This window comes from Crinia signifera, chromosome 6 (genome assembly GCF_055691185.1).
Source record: "Crinia signifera chromosome 6, ASM5569118v1, whole genome shotgun sequence".
Classification (NCBI taxonomy): domain Eukaryota; kingdom Metazoa; phylum Chordata; class Amphibia; order Anura; family Myobatrachidae; genus Crinia; species Crinia signifera.
Window position 1 is genome coordinate 195,621,969 of NC_139222.1, and position 22,847 is coordinate 195,644,815.

Consider the following 22,847-nt stretch of genomic DNA (forward strand, 5'->3'; position numbering starts at 1 on the left):
AAACATTTAAGTAAAAAATACACATACACACGGAGACCTCACTCCTTGCCACTTCTAATTGGCCAATAGTTAAGCGTGGTCTTAAGGCACATACACACTAGAAGATTTTCATTTCTAAAGACATTGCCAAAATCTCTGAAAGATATATCTTTCACCAAAGTACTGCGTACACACTGAGCTATTTTCCCCAAAGAGCAAGAGATTTTTTAGGAGGTGAAAGGCTGCTGAAAATCTTTCATTAGAAAAGCTATTTACATAATGGTCTGGGTGTAATTTCCAAGTGTGGGAGCAGGGGTCATTTTATTCAGCGCATTATTGAACATTGGTGGCCAGTTACTCAGCTAACTCATACATCGATGGGGCAGGCCAACGATGTATACATTAGCGGCTCATTTTTTAACATTGGTGGCCAGTGGCACCGCTAAAGTATATATCCTGGTCTGCATTTTGTTATCATTGGTAGTCGGTGGTTTGCGGTCATTACCAGCATAATATAGAAAACATTGTTAGGCAGTGGTTTCACTAAAAGCCTATTCAAATATATTGGTTGCCAGTGTTGTTAAAATGTGCACAGTCGCACATTCATTGTGTACTCACTTCATTGTACAACCAGGCCGGGTGAGCAGGAAGGGGACCCCTCTCGGGAGCGGTGGACGGAAGCAGGGGCCACGGCACATCACAGCAACCAGGCCGGATGAGCATGACAGGGACAGGGGCTGGAGCGGGGGCTGCGCCGCCATCAGAACACGGGCGGTTCCTTCTCAAAAGGACAAAACCATGTGCCCTGCAGAGGGGGCAGATGTAACTTGTGCAGAGAGATTTGGATGAGTTGTTTTGTTTCTGTGCAGGGAAAATACTGGCTGTTTTATTTTTACACTGCAATATAGCAGTAAAACCCCACCCAAATCTAATTCTCCCTGCACAAGTTACATCTTCCCCACCTGCAGTGCACATGGTTTTGTCCATTTGAGAAGGAATTTGCCTTTGGAGAGTGAACCAGAATAAGGGCCAAACTGTTTGAGATCAATCTGATAACATTTTTTCCAAGCAATTGTGTTAGTCTGTTTTTCAGCATTTGGGAGCAAATGTAATTTGCTCACATACATTTCCAGATTTTTGTTCCCACCTGACAGATTGGACAGATAAATCTTGTGTATCTGGCATATGCTTTGGACAAGTGGAATGTTGGATGCAAAAATGGGTGTTCTTTTTGTAGGAGCAAATATTCCATTTGTTGCACTAATTTAGCCTACTGTTTACTTAGTAGAAATAAAATGAATATGAGAGATCTGTCATTCAGAAAACAGCAGCCAAAACCAGACTGCACAGCAAGTGTGAATGTTGAAGTTTGTGCAAATGTGAAACTTCTTTTTATAATAAACATACACATACTTCACACAGAAGTGGCTATGTTCATACAGGCATGAACTGATTATACTACCATACACAGGTTCTAACAGGCACACAGGTGCCCGTAATGTCATTGGTTTTATATGAACACAGCCATAGGCTACAGAGAAACTTACGAAGCCAACAATGATGTTCAAAACAGAGTTTAAAAAAAAAAAAAAAGGCTCTCCGATGTAAATGATCTGTTCTTGACACTTTTATTCTTTCACTTGTTCTAGTTAAACATCCCTGTAAATTAAGTACAGTATGTTATATGTATTGGATTTGTAAAACCTTTGAGCAAGTTCTTACTTAAATTGAGCCAGCCTGGGGTGTGGGTAGTAGTTTACAAGTTGATGACTTAAGAATGAATATATATACGGACTCTGGTATCCTTTGGTGAATGAAAGCAATGCTCTTTCTTTTGTCAAGTGCAATCTTGGACTTTTAAGAGACATTTAGTTGGTTTAACCATGAACAATGAAAATACAGCCAATTACTCAATATTAAATAAAGAACTACAGACATTAAGCCCAATAAAGGTCCATCTTTGTGTAGATATGCAGTAACGTTTACGTTTTCAGACTCAAATCCATCATCTATGTTCTTACCTTACAAGTGGAATATGCTCTAACGTGCAGCAGGACCCATCATTCAGGGATTCACAGCTGTGATTGTATACCCTGCCAACACAAAATACAGGGTTATACAGGGCTCATAAGTGACACATCACTGTGCAGCACTCTGGTAATTACAGGAAACAGAAGAACACATGTACATTCTGCAATTTAGGGAACACATTGTCCAGTATGGTTTATGAAAGCATTGTTATGATGTTACTTTACATTACATTTAGGTTAAACCTTTCCTGCAACGGCCACAGCAACAGTGACAGGATAGAAAGGTTTTCATGAAACGAAACAGAAACTGGATGAATAGAACAAACAAATAAGAATATAAATTTATACATTGTAACAGCAAAAAAATACAATTGGGGTAAGTATGGGGATACATACAATATCCCGGTGATGGTGATGCCGGCGTTCAAGGCCAACGTTGGCATCCTGATACAGATAATACCAACAGGGGCCCCTTAGGAGACCTAACCCTCTCCTGCTACCCCCTAAGCCTCCCCCCCACACCCCCTAGCCATTCCCAGTTAATGCCTAACACCCATAACTTGCTGCCTAAACATAACCCCACCTTCCTGCATCCTAACCTTACCTCCCCACCCTGGCCTAACTCTAACCACTCCCCCTCGCAGCCTACCTCTACGTTCTCCCCCAGTGCCTAAACCTTACAACACCTTTCCTGGCATTACCCTAAGTGACCCCAGCTTCCAGGATTCCAGCATCAGCGCCCTAAACCAGGTTGCCGTTGTTCTGACAGCAGTCAGGATTCAGATAGCCAGCATCCTACCTGCCAGTAATAGAACTATATCCCTAAGCATCATGTGGCATTTCAGCAATTATGGTACTACATGTCCCAGCATTCACTTCTACCTATTCAGCAAGTCCAAAGCAGCTGCCATGACACACGTTGCCTACTCCTGCTATATAGGTTGCTTTACATAAAAAAGAAAAGCCAAAAATGCTACTTAAAAATCAAATGTTCATATCTTTAATTTGTATTTTTAAGTATTACTCCTGTAAATTGTGTAACTTATTTCAATGTCCATATGAAGACCTATTTCTTTGCATAGCAGAATGAACATTATGAATGGGAGCTACTGTACTGGAGCCTGAATAATCACAAAATATTTGTGTGTGTTTGTGTTATTAGCAATGCTTTATCAGAAACCTCATCTTATTGTAAATCTATAATGGAAAAAATATCTCCAGCAGTGATACATGGTGACGCCAGGTGGTGAGGTTACCCAGGGCTTACATGTCTGAGATGCATTATTTTCACTGAAAATACTTTGGCCTACCCAACACCAATGATCGTGGATTTGCCATGTCAGAAAATAATGTGGCCACATTCTCCTGAAGTAATGGCCTTCTGAAAACACCATCTCTAAGAATAATAAAAGCAATTAAAACAAACTAATTATAAAACAAGTGTGACTTTTTCAAAAAGGAACAAAAAATAACAGAAAAGTTAATAGTAACCCTTTTGAGTCCCAAGTGCATTTGTCAAAATAGGTGTAAAAATTGGCAAGCGAACATATGATACATCACAATGACCTGTAATGTTTACCTTATATAGCAAATATCTTTTTTACACAACATTATACATTGGAATTCATATAACAAATGTGAGCGATGCTGGCATTGTTCGTGGATATTTTGCACCTCTCTCAGAGATGTTGGCAATCAGGGTTAAAACCAAAAGGTAGTTTTCTCAAGCAAAAAATGAAAACGAAACCGTGAAATAAACTAAACAGAATAGAAGAAAAAAAAAAAAACTTTAGTTAAGCCCCCATTTTATATATTATCTTCATGTATTTCAGGGAGCTGATTTCCCTGATATAACAAAGTATTGGATTACTGAAATTGCCCCAAATCCTGGGTCCTATCTGGGATTACTCATATCCCTTTCACACTGACCATTTTATTAATATTAAAAAGCTGCCGATTGGGTGGCCTGGCACGCAAGCGGTGAGGTCGCGTTTCTTTGGAGCTCCTGCAAAGGCCCGGAGTTTCTGCCCTATTACCGCCCCAATCCCCTCTGCAATCCTACCCTACCCTCACCACAGCTCCACTGCGGCACCCGCCTGCCCCGGTCCACAGCTGCGGAGCCGGGCAGCTCTTTTAAGAGCTGCCGCGGGTTGCGGCCTGGTCCGGGAACAGAAGCCGGGGCCTAGATTTCGGAGCCGGAGACCGGACGGAGGCTTGAAGGGCAGCGCCGCGACATCAGCTGTGTGGTGGGGCTCTCCCCTGCTCGGACCTTCTGACACCGCCGCTTCCCTGTGCCGTGGACCGGCGGAGACGCTCGTGCCGGAGAGGTGCACTCCCCGCGTCGGCGGCTGTTCCTCCCGGCACCCGACGATACAGTGCAATACCCGGCTGACGCAGGGCAACGCGGCGGTGAGTAAATCGGGTGCAGGTGCTGCAAGCACCCGCCCGCACATCCCTCTCCTCTGGCTGTGGCTGGACCCAGCCATTAACACCCACCACACGTGGCCGCCGCCATCTTTTCGGCCTCTAACCCGGTCCTGGGGCTCACAGTGAAGATAACATTGGTGACCCTAGTAGATCCTCTGCCACAGCCGCCCCATACATCAGAGGCTGAGTCCCAGGACAGCACACAGGATAGCACAAAGCCCAGCTCTCTTGCTGACCTCCAGGCTCTGCTGTTACACCTAGTGCCTGCCCACCCCCCCTTTTTCCCTTCAGAACTCCAGCTTACAAGACCCCTTGAGATTGGGGCCTGATTCATCCATCAGACCATCCATCAGGTAGTGGGGCAATCCCCCCCCCTGGTTACTGCAGTTGCCCGGGCACAGCCCAATCCTAGCCACGCGCAGCCCTAACAGAGAGCAGTCACAAGAGTTTCCTCGTGCAGCTTCTCCCTTACTGGTCCTAATGTGATTACTCAATCTTCAAGGCGGCCACTCGGTGACGACCTTAACCTGACCACCTTATACATGTGATATTGTCCCACTGCATATACCCCCACGGTGCCTTTTGCCATTACTTATCTACTATACGGAAAGTGCCTGACTCCATTATGCCCCCAAAGAAGCCCAAAGACACGGCTCCAACCAAAATTACCATGCCAGTTAAGAAATCCTCTCAGAATCCTACAACCCAAACAAGCCCCTCGAAGCAGGGGTCCACCTCCCTGGGAGCACATGCAGAGCTGAGCTCCCTTCCCGAGATGGCGGGGATAGATGTAGACTCAAATGAGCCAGTGACAGTGAAGTCTCTCTGTCAGGTTTTCTCTGCATTCCAAGCAGAGATAGCCAAGGACCTAAAGCAGACCATCCGGGAAGTTAAAACTGAACTGGTAGCGATCGGCGATAGGACGGACCACCTAGAGAGAAAGATGGAAGAACTGGTCACTTCACACAATGACCTTGTATCTTCATATGACCGGCAGCAACTCGAGATTACACAATTTAAAGCCAAACTTGCTGACCTGGAGGACAGGTCTAGAAGGAACAATATTAAGATCAGAGGCATCCCGGATTCGGTGTCCAACTCTGAACTCGAGGACTTCGCCACCGCTCTGTTCCGCAGACTTCTTCCCTCTGTTGACCCCAAAGATCTCCTCATCGATCGCATCCACCGCCTACCAAGACCCAAATCTATCCCCGCTGACCTCCCCAAGGACACTCTCCTCAGGGTCCACTTCTTTACGGTTAAAGAACAACTCCTGAAGGCAGCCCGCGAGGCAAAGAATTCCGGCACACTAGGCGGCCTCCAACTATTTCAGGACTTCTCTCCTGCTACCCTGGCTAGCAGAAGGGTGTTCGCCCCCATCACCCTGGCACTCCGCTCTCACGATATAAGGTACCGCTGGGGGTTCCCAGTAAAGCTGCTTATCCACCATGATGACACCACCTACAGCGTCTCCTCCCTAGAGGCAGGAATGAAACTGCTTCTGGACTGGGACATTTTGATCTCGGGACCCCAGGGGCAGAAGCGCCCACAACCCCTTCATCAGGACTGGACCGATACCTGAACATTTATGTGTCGCCACGGTCAGCCTCTCTCCTTGACTGACTGCCCAGGCCTCCCTGCCTTGTTCACCCCCCCAAGCGGGTAGAGGTTCCAGCGATAAGTATTTGTTTTATTATTTAATAGTGCTGCGGGGTTCTGGGCAAAAGTATTATGTTGACCGTTATTAAGAGATGTTCATAGTTAGCCTGTCAGAGGTTTCTGTTTACATTGGTTATAGTTTTCCTATCATCCGGGAACCCACATATCTACTCTGGCAAGTTACACATAGTAGGATGGTTTTATTTTCTCGTTTGTTGTCCTCTCCCCCCCTGGGCTCCACAGGTGGACTGTTAGTTGAAATTGTTATGTTTTATTTAAAAATGTCGTTACCAGAGGGGCGGCCTCCCCTTCTCTCCCCTTTCTAGAGTTGCCAGGCCGCCACCCCCACACTCCCTCATACTACTGCATGAAAACCCTCTTTCTTTCCCCTGCAGTAGTCATGCGGGTCCAAGTTGATGGACCCTTTTTGTTTTGTCTTTCCCTTTACCTCCTTTTTTCTCCTTCTTTACACCTGTCCCTCTTCCTTCCTCCTCCCCCTCCCCCCCTGGACCACATTACCCACCAACAATTCACCCCCCCCAGTATCCCTCCTTTGGATCTACACAGAATATTCTCAGCACCTCCTAAGCTTGTACCATGCCCAAGCTAATTTCGCTAAATGTTAAGGGGATGAACTCCCCAAACAAGCGTAGGATGGCCTTGGCATACTTTCATAAACTGAAGGCGGACATAGTGGCCCTCCAAGAGACGCACTTTGCCTCTCCTAACCCCCCCCCGTATTTAAAGACTCGAATTACCCAACAGCTTATTACGCTAACGGTCCCTTTAAACGTAACGGAGTCGCTATCCCGTTTAACCGCCACACCCCCTTCACCTGCCACTCCCAAACTGCCGATAAGAATGGCAGATACCTGATTCTCACTGGTCTACTAGAGGACAGATTAACGACTATTGTTTCTATATACGCCCCTAACACAAACCAAGTAGCATTCCTACGCAAACTTTTCTCTCTCGTACAAAAAACTTCAAAGGGCTCCCTGATACTAATGGGCGACTTCAATTTAACGCTAGACCCTCTGCTTGATAAATCCCGACTCCCCCATAGCCACCAATCCCACCTAAACAACCAATCGACAGCTCTCCGCAACCTTCTTTTAGAATTCGACCTGTACGATACCTGGAGAACAACCTACCCGACTGGCCGACAATATACTTTTCACTCCTCAGTCCATAACACCTATTCTAGAATTGATCTCATCCTATGTGACAAATGGTCCCTGCAACACTCTGCAGGAGTCGATATCCTTCCCATCACATGGTCAGACCACGCCCCTGTTGTGTGGCACTGGAATTTTCTCCCATCTAAAATTCCTCCTAGACCATGGCGTTTGTTTCCCCACCTTCTATCAGACCCAATAGCTAAAGATATCATCTCCAAAGCAATGAACGAATATATGTCCACCAACCAGGTGACGGATACTTCTGTAACCAACCATTGGTGTGCATTCAAGGCAGTCACCAGGGGGGCGGCCATAAAAGCGGGCGCCACTCTGAAGCGCATGGCCATCGCAACCCAAAAATCCCTGGAGTCTAAACTGATAGAACTCGAAAATAAGAACAAAAAGTCCCCTTCCAACTACTTAAAAACAGAGCTGGCCTCAGTTCGTAGCCAACTGCAAAAATTGCTCTTAGCTCGCACCCAATCAGCTCTAAATAGGCTTAGACAAAGATTCTACCTTGCTAGTAACAGATCAGGCAGAATGTTGGCCCGAAAATTGCGGGCCCAACAAGCTAGAAACAGAATCAAACATATAATATCTCCCAATAAAGAAAAAATTAGCAACCCTAAAGATATCGCAAATCAATTCGCCGACTACTATTCTAAACTTTACAACCTCTCTCTCGAGACTCCTCCATAGTCCAGCCCACTAATGCTACCATTCGGGATTTCCTAGACAGTTTACACTTTCCCTCCCTTAACCAAGAGCAGCTAGACTCCCTAAACGCCCCCTGGTCAAAGTCAGAAATTTTGGCGGTCATCAGATCACTCCCCCGCAACAAAGCCCCGGGGCCTGACGGGTTCATAACAGACTTTTATATCTCCTTTAGCGAACTCCTATCTCCCTACTTGAAAGACCTGTTCAATGAACTCTCCTCCTCTGGCCACGCCCCCCCGGAACTACTAGAAGCCAGAATAGTGACCATCCCGAAACCTGGTAAAAATCCTGCCGCGTGCCAAAACTACCGCCCGATAGCCTTATTAAATAGTGATATCAAAATTTTCGCCAAATTAATGGCATCCCGAATCAACCAGTTCCTGCCTTTGCTGGTGCACCCGGACCAGACGGGGTTCGTCCCGGGGCGTCAGGCCCCGGACAATACCAGGAGAGTCTTCAACTTGATTGACTCTCTATCTAAGGAGCAAGGTCTCCTCCTTCTATCTCTCGACGCTGAAAAAGCATTTGACCGACTGAACTGGCAATATATGAGAGAGGTCTTATTACGCTTCGGCTTCAAAGACCGGATTTTGATGTCAATCATGTCCCTTTACAGCACCCCGTCGGCCCGGGTGTTCAGCAATGGTTTTCTCTCCTCCCCCTTTTTAATTTCCAATGGCACAAGGCAGGGATGCCCCCTCTCGCCTTTAATATTTGTCCTTTCCATAGAACCATTAGCCATGTCTATTCGAAATAACCCCAATATACCAGGCCTCCGAGTAGGCCCCAATAACCATAAACTTAGCCTCTTCGCGGATGATGTCCTGCTCTTCGTGACGGACCCCACCAATACCCTCCCGCTTATCCACACAACACTAGCCTCCTATAGCGCTGCCTCTTATTATAAGCTCAATACATCCAAGACCGATGCCCTCCCGATTAATCTCTCAACCTCCCTCCCATCATTGAAAGCCACATATCATTACAACTGGCAGGCAAACTCTATAAAATACCTGGGTATTCACATTCCCCCAAACATGGTGTCCGTTTTTGAGGTTAACCTATCCCCCCTCCTAACTTCCCTTGCATCTCTCTCCAGGTCTTGGCTAACATTTGAGGTATCCTGGATGGGACGGATGGCAGCATTTAAGATGTCGCTGCTCCCTAAGTTAATGTACCTGTTTCGCACCATTCCATATACCTTCCCTAAAAAGTCCCTGCAACAGGCTTCCTCCATCCTGACAAAGTATGTCTGGTCAGCAAAACCCCCAGCTATGGCCCGCTCCAAAATGTCACTGCCTAGAGCATTTGGTGGACTTGATTTACCTGACCTACACCAATATCAAGCAGCCTGCCTCCTGGCCTCGTCCAAATACTATTCCGAAAGAGAAGCTCCCGTGGCGTGGGTATGCGTTGAGCAAGTTTTCTCCCCTCAAATCCCTCTCTCTGACTTGCTCAGGATCCCAAAACACTTAAGGCCTCCCCTACCTGACCTTCTCCCGGCAACTATTGCCACTCTCCACATATGGGACCAACTACTTGCCACCCTACGTGCCACGACAGCCCTTATCACTACATTACCCATCACCACGGTGGCAAAGCTGATACCCAATCTCAACCTGAACCGCTGGAAAAGTGTTGGGATAAACTCCTTAGGAGACGTGTTAGACGCCCACACAATTCTCCCCTTTGCCTCCCTTCGAGAAGCATACTCCCTTCCCTCCCAGGAACACCACCACTACCTACAATTGGCCCATTGGTGGAACGCCCACTTCTCCAACCGCCCTGCTCCAGAAACATATTATCAAGCAGCCCTCTCTCGACCCACCCTGACGTCATCCAGGGGGGACATCTCCTTTTGGTATGGCACCCTGACGACTCCCTTTGAGTTCACTAAGACCTCAGCCCATAGAAAATGGGAAGCAGACCTAGGCATCCAGCTATCTGCTCCCCAATGGCGTAGGATCTTTTTAACCTCCTACACAATGTCTCGCTGCCTTAACCACTCGGAGATGCATATCAAACTAATCAACCGACTTTACCTAACGCCAGATCGCCTTCACGCATTTTGGCCTACATGCTCTAATGTGTGCTGGCGGCAGTGCGGAAGTGTGGGCAATATTTATCATATCTTCTGGTCCTGCCCCAAGCTCAGGGAATACTGGGTAGAGGTCTTTAAGTTAATCTCCACGGTCCTTCAGATATCCCTCCTCCCCGACCCACTCATAGCCCTACTCCATATATACCCCCAGGAGCTCCCAACAGGGAAAACATATGTCCTTGGGCACATCTTGATTGCGGCCCGAGCAAACCTAGCCCAACAATGGAAGCAGCCCTCCCCCCCTTCCCTCCTCCAGGTTATCTTAAAAACGAACCACCATTATTATATGGAGACCGGCTTTACCCCCCACCCGTCTAAACCCTCCTCATCCCACTCCAAGTGGGCTCCTTGGAGGACTTACATGACGGAAAGGACAGAGGCCGAGACTTCCACCCCCGGTCCCTCCGGGCAGGCGCCATTGTTCAGTCTGAATGAACTCCCGGACCCAGACTCTCCCACACCCCAAGATCCCGACCAGAGCTCACCCCCTTTACTTAGGAGTGATAGTCAAAACTAGCAGAGTTAGGCGGAGGTCAACATAAGTGCTACCCTTAGACACGAGTCCCCAGTTACTGAAGGTTGTATAGTTGGTTCTCTCTCAACGTTCCATGTTATACTGTATGTAATATACCTGATGTTTACTCGGCTCTGCGTAGCGCGAGATATCTGCTGTGTTATATTTGTAACTCTCGCCTTACCCACTGCATTCACTGTACTTACTGTATTGTTCCCGCTACTGAATGTAGTCCACCCCCCCTCCTCCCCCTCCCCTTCCCCCCTAAGTATCCCCTTTTCTCTTTTGTACCCCTTATAAAACTTTATGTTAATAAAAATTTATTGATGAAAAAAAAAAAAAGCTGCCGATTGGAGCTTTCTTGGGCTCACAAATGCTGATGTCATCTTTCGGAGCCCTAGAGTCAATTTCTAATGACATGCATATGTATTTGCAGGGATTTCCCGGGATCAGTGTGAATGGGGCTGTCCCGGTTCGATCCCAGGTCTGAGTGCAGTGTGAAAGGGTACATTCCCAGGTACATTCCAGGGCAGCGTCCAGGAACACATTCCCAGGTATGACCCGGCTCTATAAGTGTGAAAGGGGTATAAGATACAGAAAGATACAAGTGCATCATTTATTGCAGATGCTATCAACTCCGACCAACAGGCACAGGCTATTTTGCAGGACCACTAATTATTTCACCTGCTTCAACAGACAGAAATCCTCAACACATGACCTGTTAGGGAAACCAGAGTGTTGAGAACTTCTGATACTATATCTCATACAGTATTATCCATTCATATAAAAAATATATAAAATATAAAAAAAAAAAATGAAAAAAAAAAGGAATGAAACAAACAATCTTGATGACATCCGATTTCTACTAATTTATCGCTTCCATGTGAACAATTATAGAGTCACAAATCTCAAAAAACTGATCATCTATCAAATCATGTCAAACAGGTCTGCAGGAGACTCTCAGTGCTGCCTACATATGGGGGGGGGGCATATGTGTATAGGTCCTGCGGACAGTGCAGTAGCCCCAGTGGTAGAGGACAGGTTGCAGCACTGGGATCGCAGAGTCTCCACTGGACAGCTCCTTCCTCCAGTATACCTTAGCAGCACCATACATCATGCTATGGTAATCAGGTGCTGCTGCAGCACCAACAACAGAGGTGCGGTCAGTGATGTCTAGCTCAATAGAATCTGTACCAGGTCTCATAGAAGCCGCAGCCTTGGTATGTGCCCTCTGCAGATATTGGTTCCTCAGTAGTCACTTCAATGCCGTACACAAATCTGCACATTGTTTTGTAATAGATTGGCTCATTTGATCTGCCCTGCAACTTTTGGCTGTTTGCTTGCAATAATCAGCTTACAATGCTGCGCATGCTCCCTGTACAATAACTAGACTGACCAGCAGAGAATCGGCTGATTGGCCCAATTACCGCAGACCCGTTAGAAAACTAGCTCCCTTAAACCTGGTCAGCCTGTCTGCATGAGAGGCTTAGCTGTCGCAGAATCCATTTGCACTCCCCTCCTGTACTTGCAGTAGGGCAAGCATGTACTGATGACAAAAACATGTTTGCTAGGAATGAAAATTAACACATACCAAGTTGGATGCTGATATAAAGAAGGGAAGCTGGTAGTCTAAAAAGCAGAGGCTACATATGAATCCACCCTGCGCTCCTACAGAGGTCCTGATGTTTAATGCTGTGTAAAAACGGTACAATTAGACATTCAATTTGACTATATATAGTCAAAATCATATCGCATAGACAAATAAGAATCATAATCTGTCTTTAAAATGAATCATATTCTGTCTTTTACAAGGGATAAGCTATTAAAACCTAGGTTGAACTCGATGGATGCAAGTCTTTATTCAGCCTGATCTACTATGTAACATCGTATGGAGAGAGAACATGTTTTTAAGCTTTCTATCCCGATTCGATGCCGATGCGCTCTCTTGTTCAGCTTAAATTGAAAAGCCAAATAGACAGTGCAGCAATGACTACATAGTGCAGATTAATATGTAGATAGCATGAATTGTATGTAAATAGCACATGAGCAAAGACTGCATAGCAATCGAATCTTAAGGTGCCCATACACGGTACAATTGCTGGGTGTGATGAGATGCGCGTTCCTGTCACACATCTCATTGCACAGCTCACAAAGTATGTGCTGCACATACTTTTTGTACTAGATCTCATCTCATTGCAAAACCTATGCGATCTAGTCCAAATTGTATACAATAATTGTACCGTGTATGGGCACCTTTAGTTGAATAGCAAAGGAATCTCACAGTGTGTACACACCATAACACATGCATACTATGTTTCAGTTTTAGCCAGCATAGACCCTGAGCACAATACAGTCAATTAAATGTCAAAATGTCAGTCAGCCAATAATATCCAGCCAGCGACCTACGTAGATTCCTATTTAGCTTTGTGCACCCAGGCATTTGGACTCTGCTTACTTTTCAAAATATACTGCCATGGAATCCCTGCACAGATACACATGAAGGCTTTTATTTATAAAGCTCGGCATATTGTACATCAAGTTCTTGAACTTTTTTTGTTGCTGTGTGATGGCCGATTGCCAATAAGCTATACAGCACACCACAAGATCATTCTAAAAACGTAAAACCATTAAAAAAAAGAAATCTAAAATAAGAGATTGTGAATGGCAACTTTATAGAAGGCTTCAGTACCTGGCTCGCCGGGAACATTGTGCGGCAGGGAGGAAGCGGTGCACAAGGCAGGAAATGTAGGGGAGGTACAGAATGCCTTGCATACTCACCATTAGGCGGCCGCATGCCTGGTTCCAGCATTAATACGGTAGGGGCCATACGGGTTGCGTGCCAGGTAGGGTGAGGTGCGGATGGTAGCTGATCCCAAATTGGTAAGAGGCGTGTTCACGTGAATCAAATGGTGGTGGCTGGCACGGCCCAGGCGGTAACAAATTGATAGGGGCGTGGTCGCATACCCATGGCGGTGGAACAGACACACCCCAGGGGTACCACGTTAGCAAGAACAGAGTTCACCGTTTCCCTTTCTTTCCCTTGCCCTGCAAATTGTTTGTGTATGATTATGGATTTAATAAAGCGGTGACCCATCTTAATTGCCCAAGAACTAGGTCGTCATGTCTCAGTTATTTGCTTGACCAGAGCGGGGTGCCGGTAAGTCGCCCTCTCTCGCCTTAAGGGAGTGTAGGGGTCCAAAATGGCACCCAGAGCAAGATAAGGTGGCGGGGCAGTCGGTCCCCTTCTTGTCACCTAGCCTGGGAGGAGGCCAGTGAGAGTAGACAGGGTTAATTGGGGGGGACGGAAGCAGCAGCGGGGTTAAAAGCAGAGAGCATGGGGGCAGAGCTCATTCATCCCCCAGCTCTGTGGAATATGTGTGCACTATATAAGAAACGGTTAATAAATAAATAAACCGAAAAGTAGGCCAGGGGTCAGAAATAAATAAGCGGAAATTCCTTACTAGCAACTGTAACAAAGCCACAAACAAAAAACACTAAGTGACTATTAATTACAGGTTAGATGCATATTTTAACACCACTTCATTAATGCTTAAAAGGTGTCAGAAAACAGGAGCCTTCACCTAATTAATGTTGTCCCCAAACTGGATACCCGAGCAGTATAGAGCAGCAGTTTCAGGATTCACTTACCGAACAACACAGCAGCATTATACACAGAAGGATGACTTACACATACAAAAAGCAACCACTTTTATAAAAGTTGCTATAATGAGGACATCAATTTGTATCTGAATAGTATTTTCTTTTTTTTTTTTTTTAAATTACATTTTTATTGAAGTTATATTTGAAACACAAGACATAGAGATAATTAAACAAAAGTGTCATTTACAATTATGAACAGAGCAAGAAATAAAAAAAATAAAATAAAAGAAAATAATAAAAAAAAATAAAGGTAAATAAAATAAAACCTATACAAGAAAAAAAAATAGCACCAAAAAGGGGAAAGTGTACATAAATGAATAGTATTTTCTAAAGGTATTGCAAGTACTTGAACCAGCAGCCAGAGACAGGGCCACAAATATACTGCTCGTCAAAAAACACCCACACTTTGTAAGTGTTACATCAGAATCAGCTTTATTGGCCAGGTATACTCTCATTTACTAGGAAATAGTTTTCGGTTTACAGTGCATCAGCCAGGGAGGAAACAAGTAGCCAAATGGGGGGTCAACACGTACAGACATTCATTCAGATAGTTATACCATAAGGGTCACACTGTAAATGACATGCAGAGGTTATAAACGAATAGTCAATAAACCAAATGTCCACATGATCAGGTGTTCAGCAGGTGGACCGCTTGAAAATAAGCTTTTAAAGGCTTCAGTTGGACCTGGAGGAACGCCCGCATATCATCTGCATGATGGCAGTAGGTTGAGTGTACCATGGCCAGGATGTAGGTGGTCCTTAACTATTTTATTTGCCTGCATTTTAGCTCTAGACATATATAGTTCAAGGCTAAGGGAAAGGTCTGCTCCAATTATCTTCTCTGCAGACCTGACTACCTTTTGGAGCCTACGTTTAGATCTCTCATTGGTGGATCCATAGCAAAAATTATCGAGGAGCACAATACAGATTCCACAATCGCAGGGTAAAAGACTAGTAGGAGCTTCTGTGGGATGTTGAACTTCCTAAGTTGCCTTAGGAAGCAGCGCCTCTGCTCCGCCTTCCTGATGACGGCATCTGTGTTGGGCCCTCACTTGAGGTCCCGGTGATCGTGGTCCCCAGAAACTTGAAGGAGTCCACTAGAAACACCATGCTGTCTGCAATCACTAGCGGATATACACCAGATGACCTTTTCCTGAAGTCCACTACCATCTCAACAGTTTTGAGTGAGTTAAGCTCAAGGTTGTTGCAACTTCACCACCAGTCTACTTTCAGTCTGCAAGCGGATTTGTCCCAGAGGCTATTAAAGGCAATGCAGACAGTGCTTAAAGTCTGCTAACCCAAGGTATAGTTACATTGGTAACATGAGTTTTCAAAAGTATATATTAGATACAAAAATTGTTTTAGAAAAACAAATGGCTTGTAATGAATGCTTGCACAACCTAAAATACAAATACGTGTATAACTGCTTTTGCAATGTCAAATCAATGTACAGTATGAAAGGTATTTAACTGATAGTGTAACTGTGGCTATGTATGGGGACTATGATGTTGGGACAATGCAGGACAACCCTTTCACATGTACTACATAATTTTGTTACAGGAGTACCATGTTATTTCTCAGCGAAAGCGGTCTAAAATTATTATAAAACTTATGAGGGTACTTATGTAATATCTGGGCTCCCGTTTTTCTTATGAGACCGCGTCCCCTCGCCACGCTTCGGGCACGGTGGCTCGCTGCGCTCGCCACACTATAGAAAATCAACTCCATGCGTAGTTGGATAGTAGGGGTATGAAAAAAGGGGGTGCATTTAACATGGGAGCCCAGATAATACATATGTACCCTTATGAGTGTTAATTACTGGGGGTTACAGAACAATTTGAAGGTACAACATGTAAGAGCCCATTCAAAGCATCTGTGCCTTGCAGTGATCACATGTTGATAACTGAGAGAATACTTCAATTGTTAGCTGTACTGTAATGCTGTTAGAGCCAGGTGCTGGTTCCAAATACATGGGGACCTCCAGTCCCCCCCCCCCCCCTTATTTGTGGAACCAGTCTAAGAACAAGGAGTAGCTCAATGAGCCCCGGGTTGGTTATGCTCGGGGGAGGAGTTTGGAGAGGTTTACACAAATCAACATACTCCCACGACTAAAAAAAAATTGCAAGGAAAATATAAAAATAACATTTGCACAATCTCTTGACTAAAAATCGCATCATATTACATGTGTGAATTTGAGAAAGGGGATTCGCACATTTAAAATGTGCAATTTAAAAAAAATGATGTTTACGTATCAAGCCACCATCCAGGACTATCTGGATATTCTTCACACATTCAGTGTTTTGTAATTCTGAACTCCCAAGTGTAAAGGCCCATACACACTAGACTATATTGGTCACAATATTTCTCAGAAAAGGCTTTCTGAGCGATATTGTGGACAAAATCGTTTAGTGTGCACGCTCCCTGTCGTTAACGATTTTGCATTCCCATGCATCGTTAATGACCCCTTCCCTCGTCCAACATGTTCGGACGAGGCAAGTCATCGTTAACGTTTGCCGTTGCTCATCTTGAAGCAGGCATGGGCAAGTGTGCATGCACTTGCCCATGCTTGACTCCCCTGCCAGCAATATTGGTGGCAATTATGGGTGTATGGACCTTTAGTCCAGTTGGGTGGTTAAACTATATTCTTGTGCTTCAATGATGAGCTCCTACAATACGGACCTATGTTTTATCAGCTGACTGGCACACTCATCCACTCCTGGAGCTCACCTAGACCTTATTATGGGAGTTCCCAGTACTCATTTGCATAAATTGATGCACCAGTTAAAAGTTGATTAAGAAAATAAATAAAAAGACAAAGTGCGTACACACTAGACGCTATAAAAAAAACTGTTTTTACAATACTGTATGTGCTGATCAGCCAGATCAACTGTAGATTGTTCTAAGGACAGTACTGTATACATGGTCAAGATTTCATTCCTGTAAAGCAGATTATTTTCAAGATACATTCAGGACATAATTCTTCTCTTGTTTAGGCAAAGTGTGACATACAAAAAAAAAAAAAGTGTGGGTTTAAACACCTGCAGAAATATCAATTCAGATGTGTCATTACCTTGTTAAATCACCACATAAAAAAAAGATCTAAACCAATTTATATATAAAATTTTAAAACGATAGACCGCAATAAATAAATTTGTCTTAACCCTTTGAGTGCCAACAGCTCTGTGAGAAATGTGCAAAATATCAGCTAAAAATGGCAGCGTCGCTCGTTATATAAATTCAAATAATAAAATCCTGTGTAAAAAAAAAAAAAGAATATATTTTCTATATAAAAAGGTAAGCATTACAGGTCACTATGATGAATAAAAAGGTTTTCTTTGCAATTTTCACACCTATTTTGGCAAATCCACTTGACGCATCATCCAAGATGCTTACCTAAAAGCTACTCAAAATATACATACATACATTTCTTTATATATATATATATATATATATATATATATATATATATATATATATATATATATATATATATATATATATATATATATATATATATATATATATATATATATATATATATATATATATATATAGAGAGAGAGAGAGAGAGCCATATTTAGAACAGACAACAAGGATTTTAAATATTGATGGCGATTCCAAGCATGTTTTGGAACAATTTGCTGTGCTGAGGTGAACACCAATATCATGATACTAGTGCATGGAACTAATTTTCCTTTTATTTCTGACATGTTGTATAAAGACACATTTATGTTCTGTCTTTCTATAGCTGGAAGTGCTTTCAGCAAAGCAGATTGTGTGTCTATAACACACTCCACCTCATGCCCATAGTTACACAGTACAGAAATGGAGCCTTTATTAATATTTCACCTTTTCCAGGAAAAAGACAGAGGAAAAGACACTGTTATCAGTAAACTGCATAGACTTGCATATGTCTGAGTGCCAAGGATGTAGCCTAGATCCAAGTGGTAGAGCGGTGGGCAGCATGCCGTTGACATGAGAGGGGCTGTCCCGCACCGGGTAAGTGTTCAGCCGAGAGCCAGGCAGGATGGTAAAAAGGCGTGCCATCAGAGGGTGAAGCAAAGCATTCAAAGCAATGATTCAAAGAATGTCAGGCTGAATGGTCGGCCCCCACACATTTACACTTCACCAAATCTGGCCCTCATCGCAAAAAGTTTGGACACCCCTGTAATAAAGGGTACTCACAGTGAGATTTCAACCATTTTTCTATTTGATTTTGCTTATAGAAGCAAAATCAAATCGAATGGGCTTCAAATGTTTTTTTTCCACATTCGTTGCAGATGCGCGTTCAGGTTTAGTGGAAATCAAAAAGAAAAATAGTCTTGCCAGGCAAGACTATACAGTTCAAATCGAATTGAAGTCGAACGCAAGATCGAATCAAATTCCACTTCTAATTCTCACACACACTGGATCTGGGTTGGTTACAGTGTTCACATTCAATTTTGACAACTTAGTTCAGATCTGTCTGCCAAGACTTTTTCTATTCAATTTTAGACTACACGGAAGAGCGCATTGGGATAGAATCTGCATTGAATGTAGAAAAACCATTTGACTTTCTATTCAATTTCAGTTTAATTTTGCTTCTATAAGCAAAATTGGATAGAAAAATAGAGTATATCTCACCGTATGTACCCTCTATATATGTGTGCACTTACTATAACAGTCTGTCACAATGTGAAATGTAGACTTCCATCAAGAAGTTGGAATAAAAGGATAAAAGTCTACATTGGCGAAGTTGTTTTATGTTGCCGCATTATCACGTTACAGAAATAGTACAAGATAAGAGTCACACAGAATTAGAAGGTCAAATAAGGGAAACAGCACTGTCCATCCCGAGAGAACTACAGAAAGGCAGACTGGTCACCTACTGTAGAAAAACTGTTACACTAAAATTAGCTTTTGCTTTTTGGCTAGATTCACTAGCGCATTATTTGAAATATTACATTTTGTCTTATTCGAAGCAGTAGAACGCACCCCAGAGCCACCTGAAATGGGCAACGGAGTTGTCAATAACCCTGTATGTATATATACACATAAAAACAAACAAAACACATACAAGCTTTCGATATACATGCTCTTCATGGTAAATATGTGTTCAGCATCTTCGAAAGAAAGCAAATTGCGTACCACAATTTAAAAATATAATGCCACATGCCTACCAGCCTTTAAACACTAGGTTTTGCCTGTCATTTTTATTACAATAAAACGTAATCTATATAAGGCATCCCACAAACATTTGGCAGCTGTATGCCCTTTGGCAGCAATGGAGCCATACAGAATTTAATTAATTATTTTCCTATAGCAAGACTTTCTATAGATTGTAAACTTGCAAGCAGGGCCTTCCTACCTTTTTGACTGTCTGTAACTACCTAGTTTGTTTTATCCCTGTTTACAATTGTGAACGCAACAGAATTTGCTGCGCTGTATAAGAAACTGTTAATAACTGAATTGATCAATATTGATGTGTTAGCAGCTATCAAGGGGAAATACTTGCTACTTACGAAGTCATTCTGATTGACTGTGTAAGCTGTGAAGCTCGCAGCTTACAGAGTCCCTGTGACACTGACCTGGCAAATACCCCCCACCGCTGTATCCTGACGCAACCATGCCATGGTATGCATTAGGGAGACATCCCCTCCCATAAGTCCTTAGCAATCAAAATCATTCGATGGTCGGAGACCATCAAATGATTTCCCCAGATTATACAAATATAAGTCAGTTGAGACCTACTTATATTTGCGGCCGCCGGGACGAAGACACGGCGACGGCTTACATCGGCCTACCTACATAACCGTGGGGATGCATATGAAACGCTGGGCATTCCATTGGCCCATCGCCACCACCTCTCCCATTCCTCCATCCCATCTGCGTACTACCTGGTGAGTGAGCAACTCGCTGTGGCTCTTCACACTTGCGGGCAGGGCTGAATTCAGTTCACAAACCGATATAGCAAGTAGGAAGCTTACAATTTATATACTTTGCGGATTTCTGTAAAAATCACACTATTTAAATGTAAAACATGGACAAGGAGGAGTAAGTGACATGAGATATAACATTGGAACTTTGAAAAGGAACCACTCTGTATGGCAGCCTTCTGGGTCAAATATTTACCCACAGCAAAAGCCATTGTGGGGGATAGACCAATAGTCATTAGGATGCAAACTAGTGACTGCACCAAGACCTACAATCTGTGGGTGGTATTCAATAGTTTTTCACCAGCATTTCAGCTCTCTATTCCTGGGGGTGGTGATGTGAAATGTGTGAATGCCTTGTTAAACCTGAACATAATGGAAAAAAAATTGTTCAATTAACTGTACGATCTCCTGTCATTGTAGACGGGAAATTGGGCAGGATATAAAATTGAATACCACCCTGTGTGTAAAGATACAGTAATAAACATTTAATCAGCATTAAAAAAAAAAATAGTTCTTACCAGTTAGACACAGGGCAAATGTGGTTGTTTGATAACGCCATTGCATACCTGCAATAAAAGAAACAATAAAATCAATCACAAATGCATAGTGATTGAATTAAACAAACAGACCATGTTCCCACCCCAAATCTAATTATTAGTATGCAGTGCAATATCTTGAACCCAAGTAATTTTCAGTACACAAGACTAGTTTCCCATGGCTCACTTTATAACTTGTCATGGGCATTATGGCCGTACAAATTTGGATAAAGAAAATCGATGATCGGCAACGAGTGGAAAGAAGCGCTGCATAATAATGACCACTTCGTAAATACAAATAGGGTCTGAAATACACCCGTGAAACCACTAAGGGCCTTATTCGAGTTCACTATTTCTGACAAAATCCTTCTTAGATGGACAAAACCATGTGCACTGCAGGGGGGCAGGTGTAACATGTACAGATGGAAATAGATTTGGTGATTTTTTGGTGATTCTTTGCTGGGTAAATACTGGCTGCTTTATTTTAACACTGCAATATAGATCTCACTTTGAAGTAAAACCCCACCCAAATCTAATTAGATCTGCACAAGTTACATCTGCCCCCCTGCAGTGCACATGGTTTTGTCCATCTAAGAAGGATTTTGTCGGAAAGAGTGAACTCGAATAAGGCCCTAAGTATCACTGACACCTTCTGAACAGACTTGCTTACACTGCTTTCAGACCGCAAATGCAGGGTTGCACCAGGACTTTGAAATGGTTGTCCCAGTGCGACCCTGCATGTGCAGCCTCTTCAGATCGTGGCAGCAAACCGGCAATATTGCAGGTTTGCCGACATGTGGGGGTGCAGCTAAGCATCATCGGGGATGGGGGAGGAGGCAGCTCTTAGAGCTGGTGCTGCTCCAAACCCTACCTCCTCCATTAGTGTGAACAGGAAAGGGGTCGCTGGACCTGTTTAATCCGTTCACACTGCACAGCAACAATCCGGTAAGAGCCCTTCTTCTCACCTAGTTCGAATTGCAGTGTTGCTACCGGTTAGCTGTAACGAGTAACCTCTTTCACAACCGGCAAGAAACCGGAATGAACCCAGTAATTTTGTGCGATGTGAAAGGGGTATAACTTGCTTTAGTCTACAAATTGACTGTAGATGAGATACACAGAGGCAGATTTCTTTACCACCCCGTCGCTAACTGAGCTATTTAACCCAGGGCATGTGCCCAGAGTTCCAGAGTGTGCACTTAACTCAAATTTTCTTTGCTGTCTGAAGCTGCAAGTAAAGATCTGCATTTTGGTGAGTAGGTAAGGGTGACTTATCAAAATCTAATAATATAATATTTGCTCTTCATTTTTAAATATTTGGCAGGCCTTTCTGCCAAGTCTACAAAAGATCACAGCACTTTACTATTTTTTATTTTTATCATTCCTCGTTAATAATGACAAAATAAGCAAATCAGGAACGCCTATAAAAAGCATACAGAAGAAAATAGGACAATCTATAAATATGTTCCTTAGGTGTCAAGGGGGAGAAAATACTATTACAAAAAATAAGTCTGTCTGACAGGACATCAGCAGGAACGGAGGTCAGGCACCCATTCCGCAGGAACAGGAAAGGTGCACTTTTATATAATTCTTTAGGAGAGGAAGGAAAAAGGGTGTCACCCACCAGCCTCGCCACGCAACTGTAAAGAGTATATAGGAAGAGAGCATAACGCAAGATTAACAATATTTTCTATTTTACCACATGGACAACCTTTCCAGTTTTCTAAAGGTGCCCATACACGGTGCACATCCCATCGCACAGCACATAAAGACTGTGCTTTAAGAACTAGATTGCATAGCATCTAGTACAAAAAGCATACAATGTGCTACAGCACCGTGTTTTTGTACTAGATAAGATGCAATCTAATACTAAAAGCATGGGCTGCACAGACTTCATGTGATGTGCACCAGAGCACGCATCTCGTTGCACCGTGTATGGGCACCTTAACTTCTACAATGGGGCAGATTCAAGTGCTGGTAAAGAATTTAGAAAATCCTGTGCCTGCAGGGTTTTGCTATTCAATGGAGAAAATCACAGCATCTTTTCTCCTATACCTCCAGAGCAAGCCGTAGGGTTTCCTAAAATTGTTAATTTTAGTAAAATCAGCATGCACAGTTTATCCTGCTTCGA

At 43.6% G+C, this 22,847-nt stretch overlaps 1 protein-coding gene across 1 annotated transcript in view; it reads right to left on the minus strand.

Annotated features, from left to right (window-relative positions):
• LOC146008816 (transmembrane protein 150A-like) overlaps nucleotides 1–22,847 on the minus strand; it is a 154,116-nt gene that overhangs the window by 78,671 nt on the left and 52,598 nt on the right. The window contains exons 2-3 of the mRNA XM_083148524.1: nucleotides 20,702–20,749; nucleotides 2,001–2,072 (exon numbers count right to left, since the gene is read on the minus strand). Coding sequence (XP_083004650.1) covers nucleotides 2,001–2,072; nucleotides 20,702–20,749 — 120 coding nt within the window. The remainder of the gene's footprint in view (nucleotides 1–2,000; nucleotides 2,073–20,701; nucleotides 20,750–22,847) is intronic.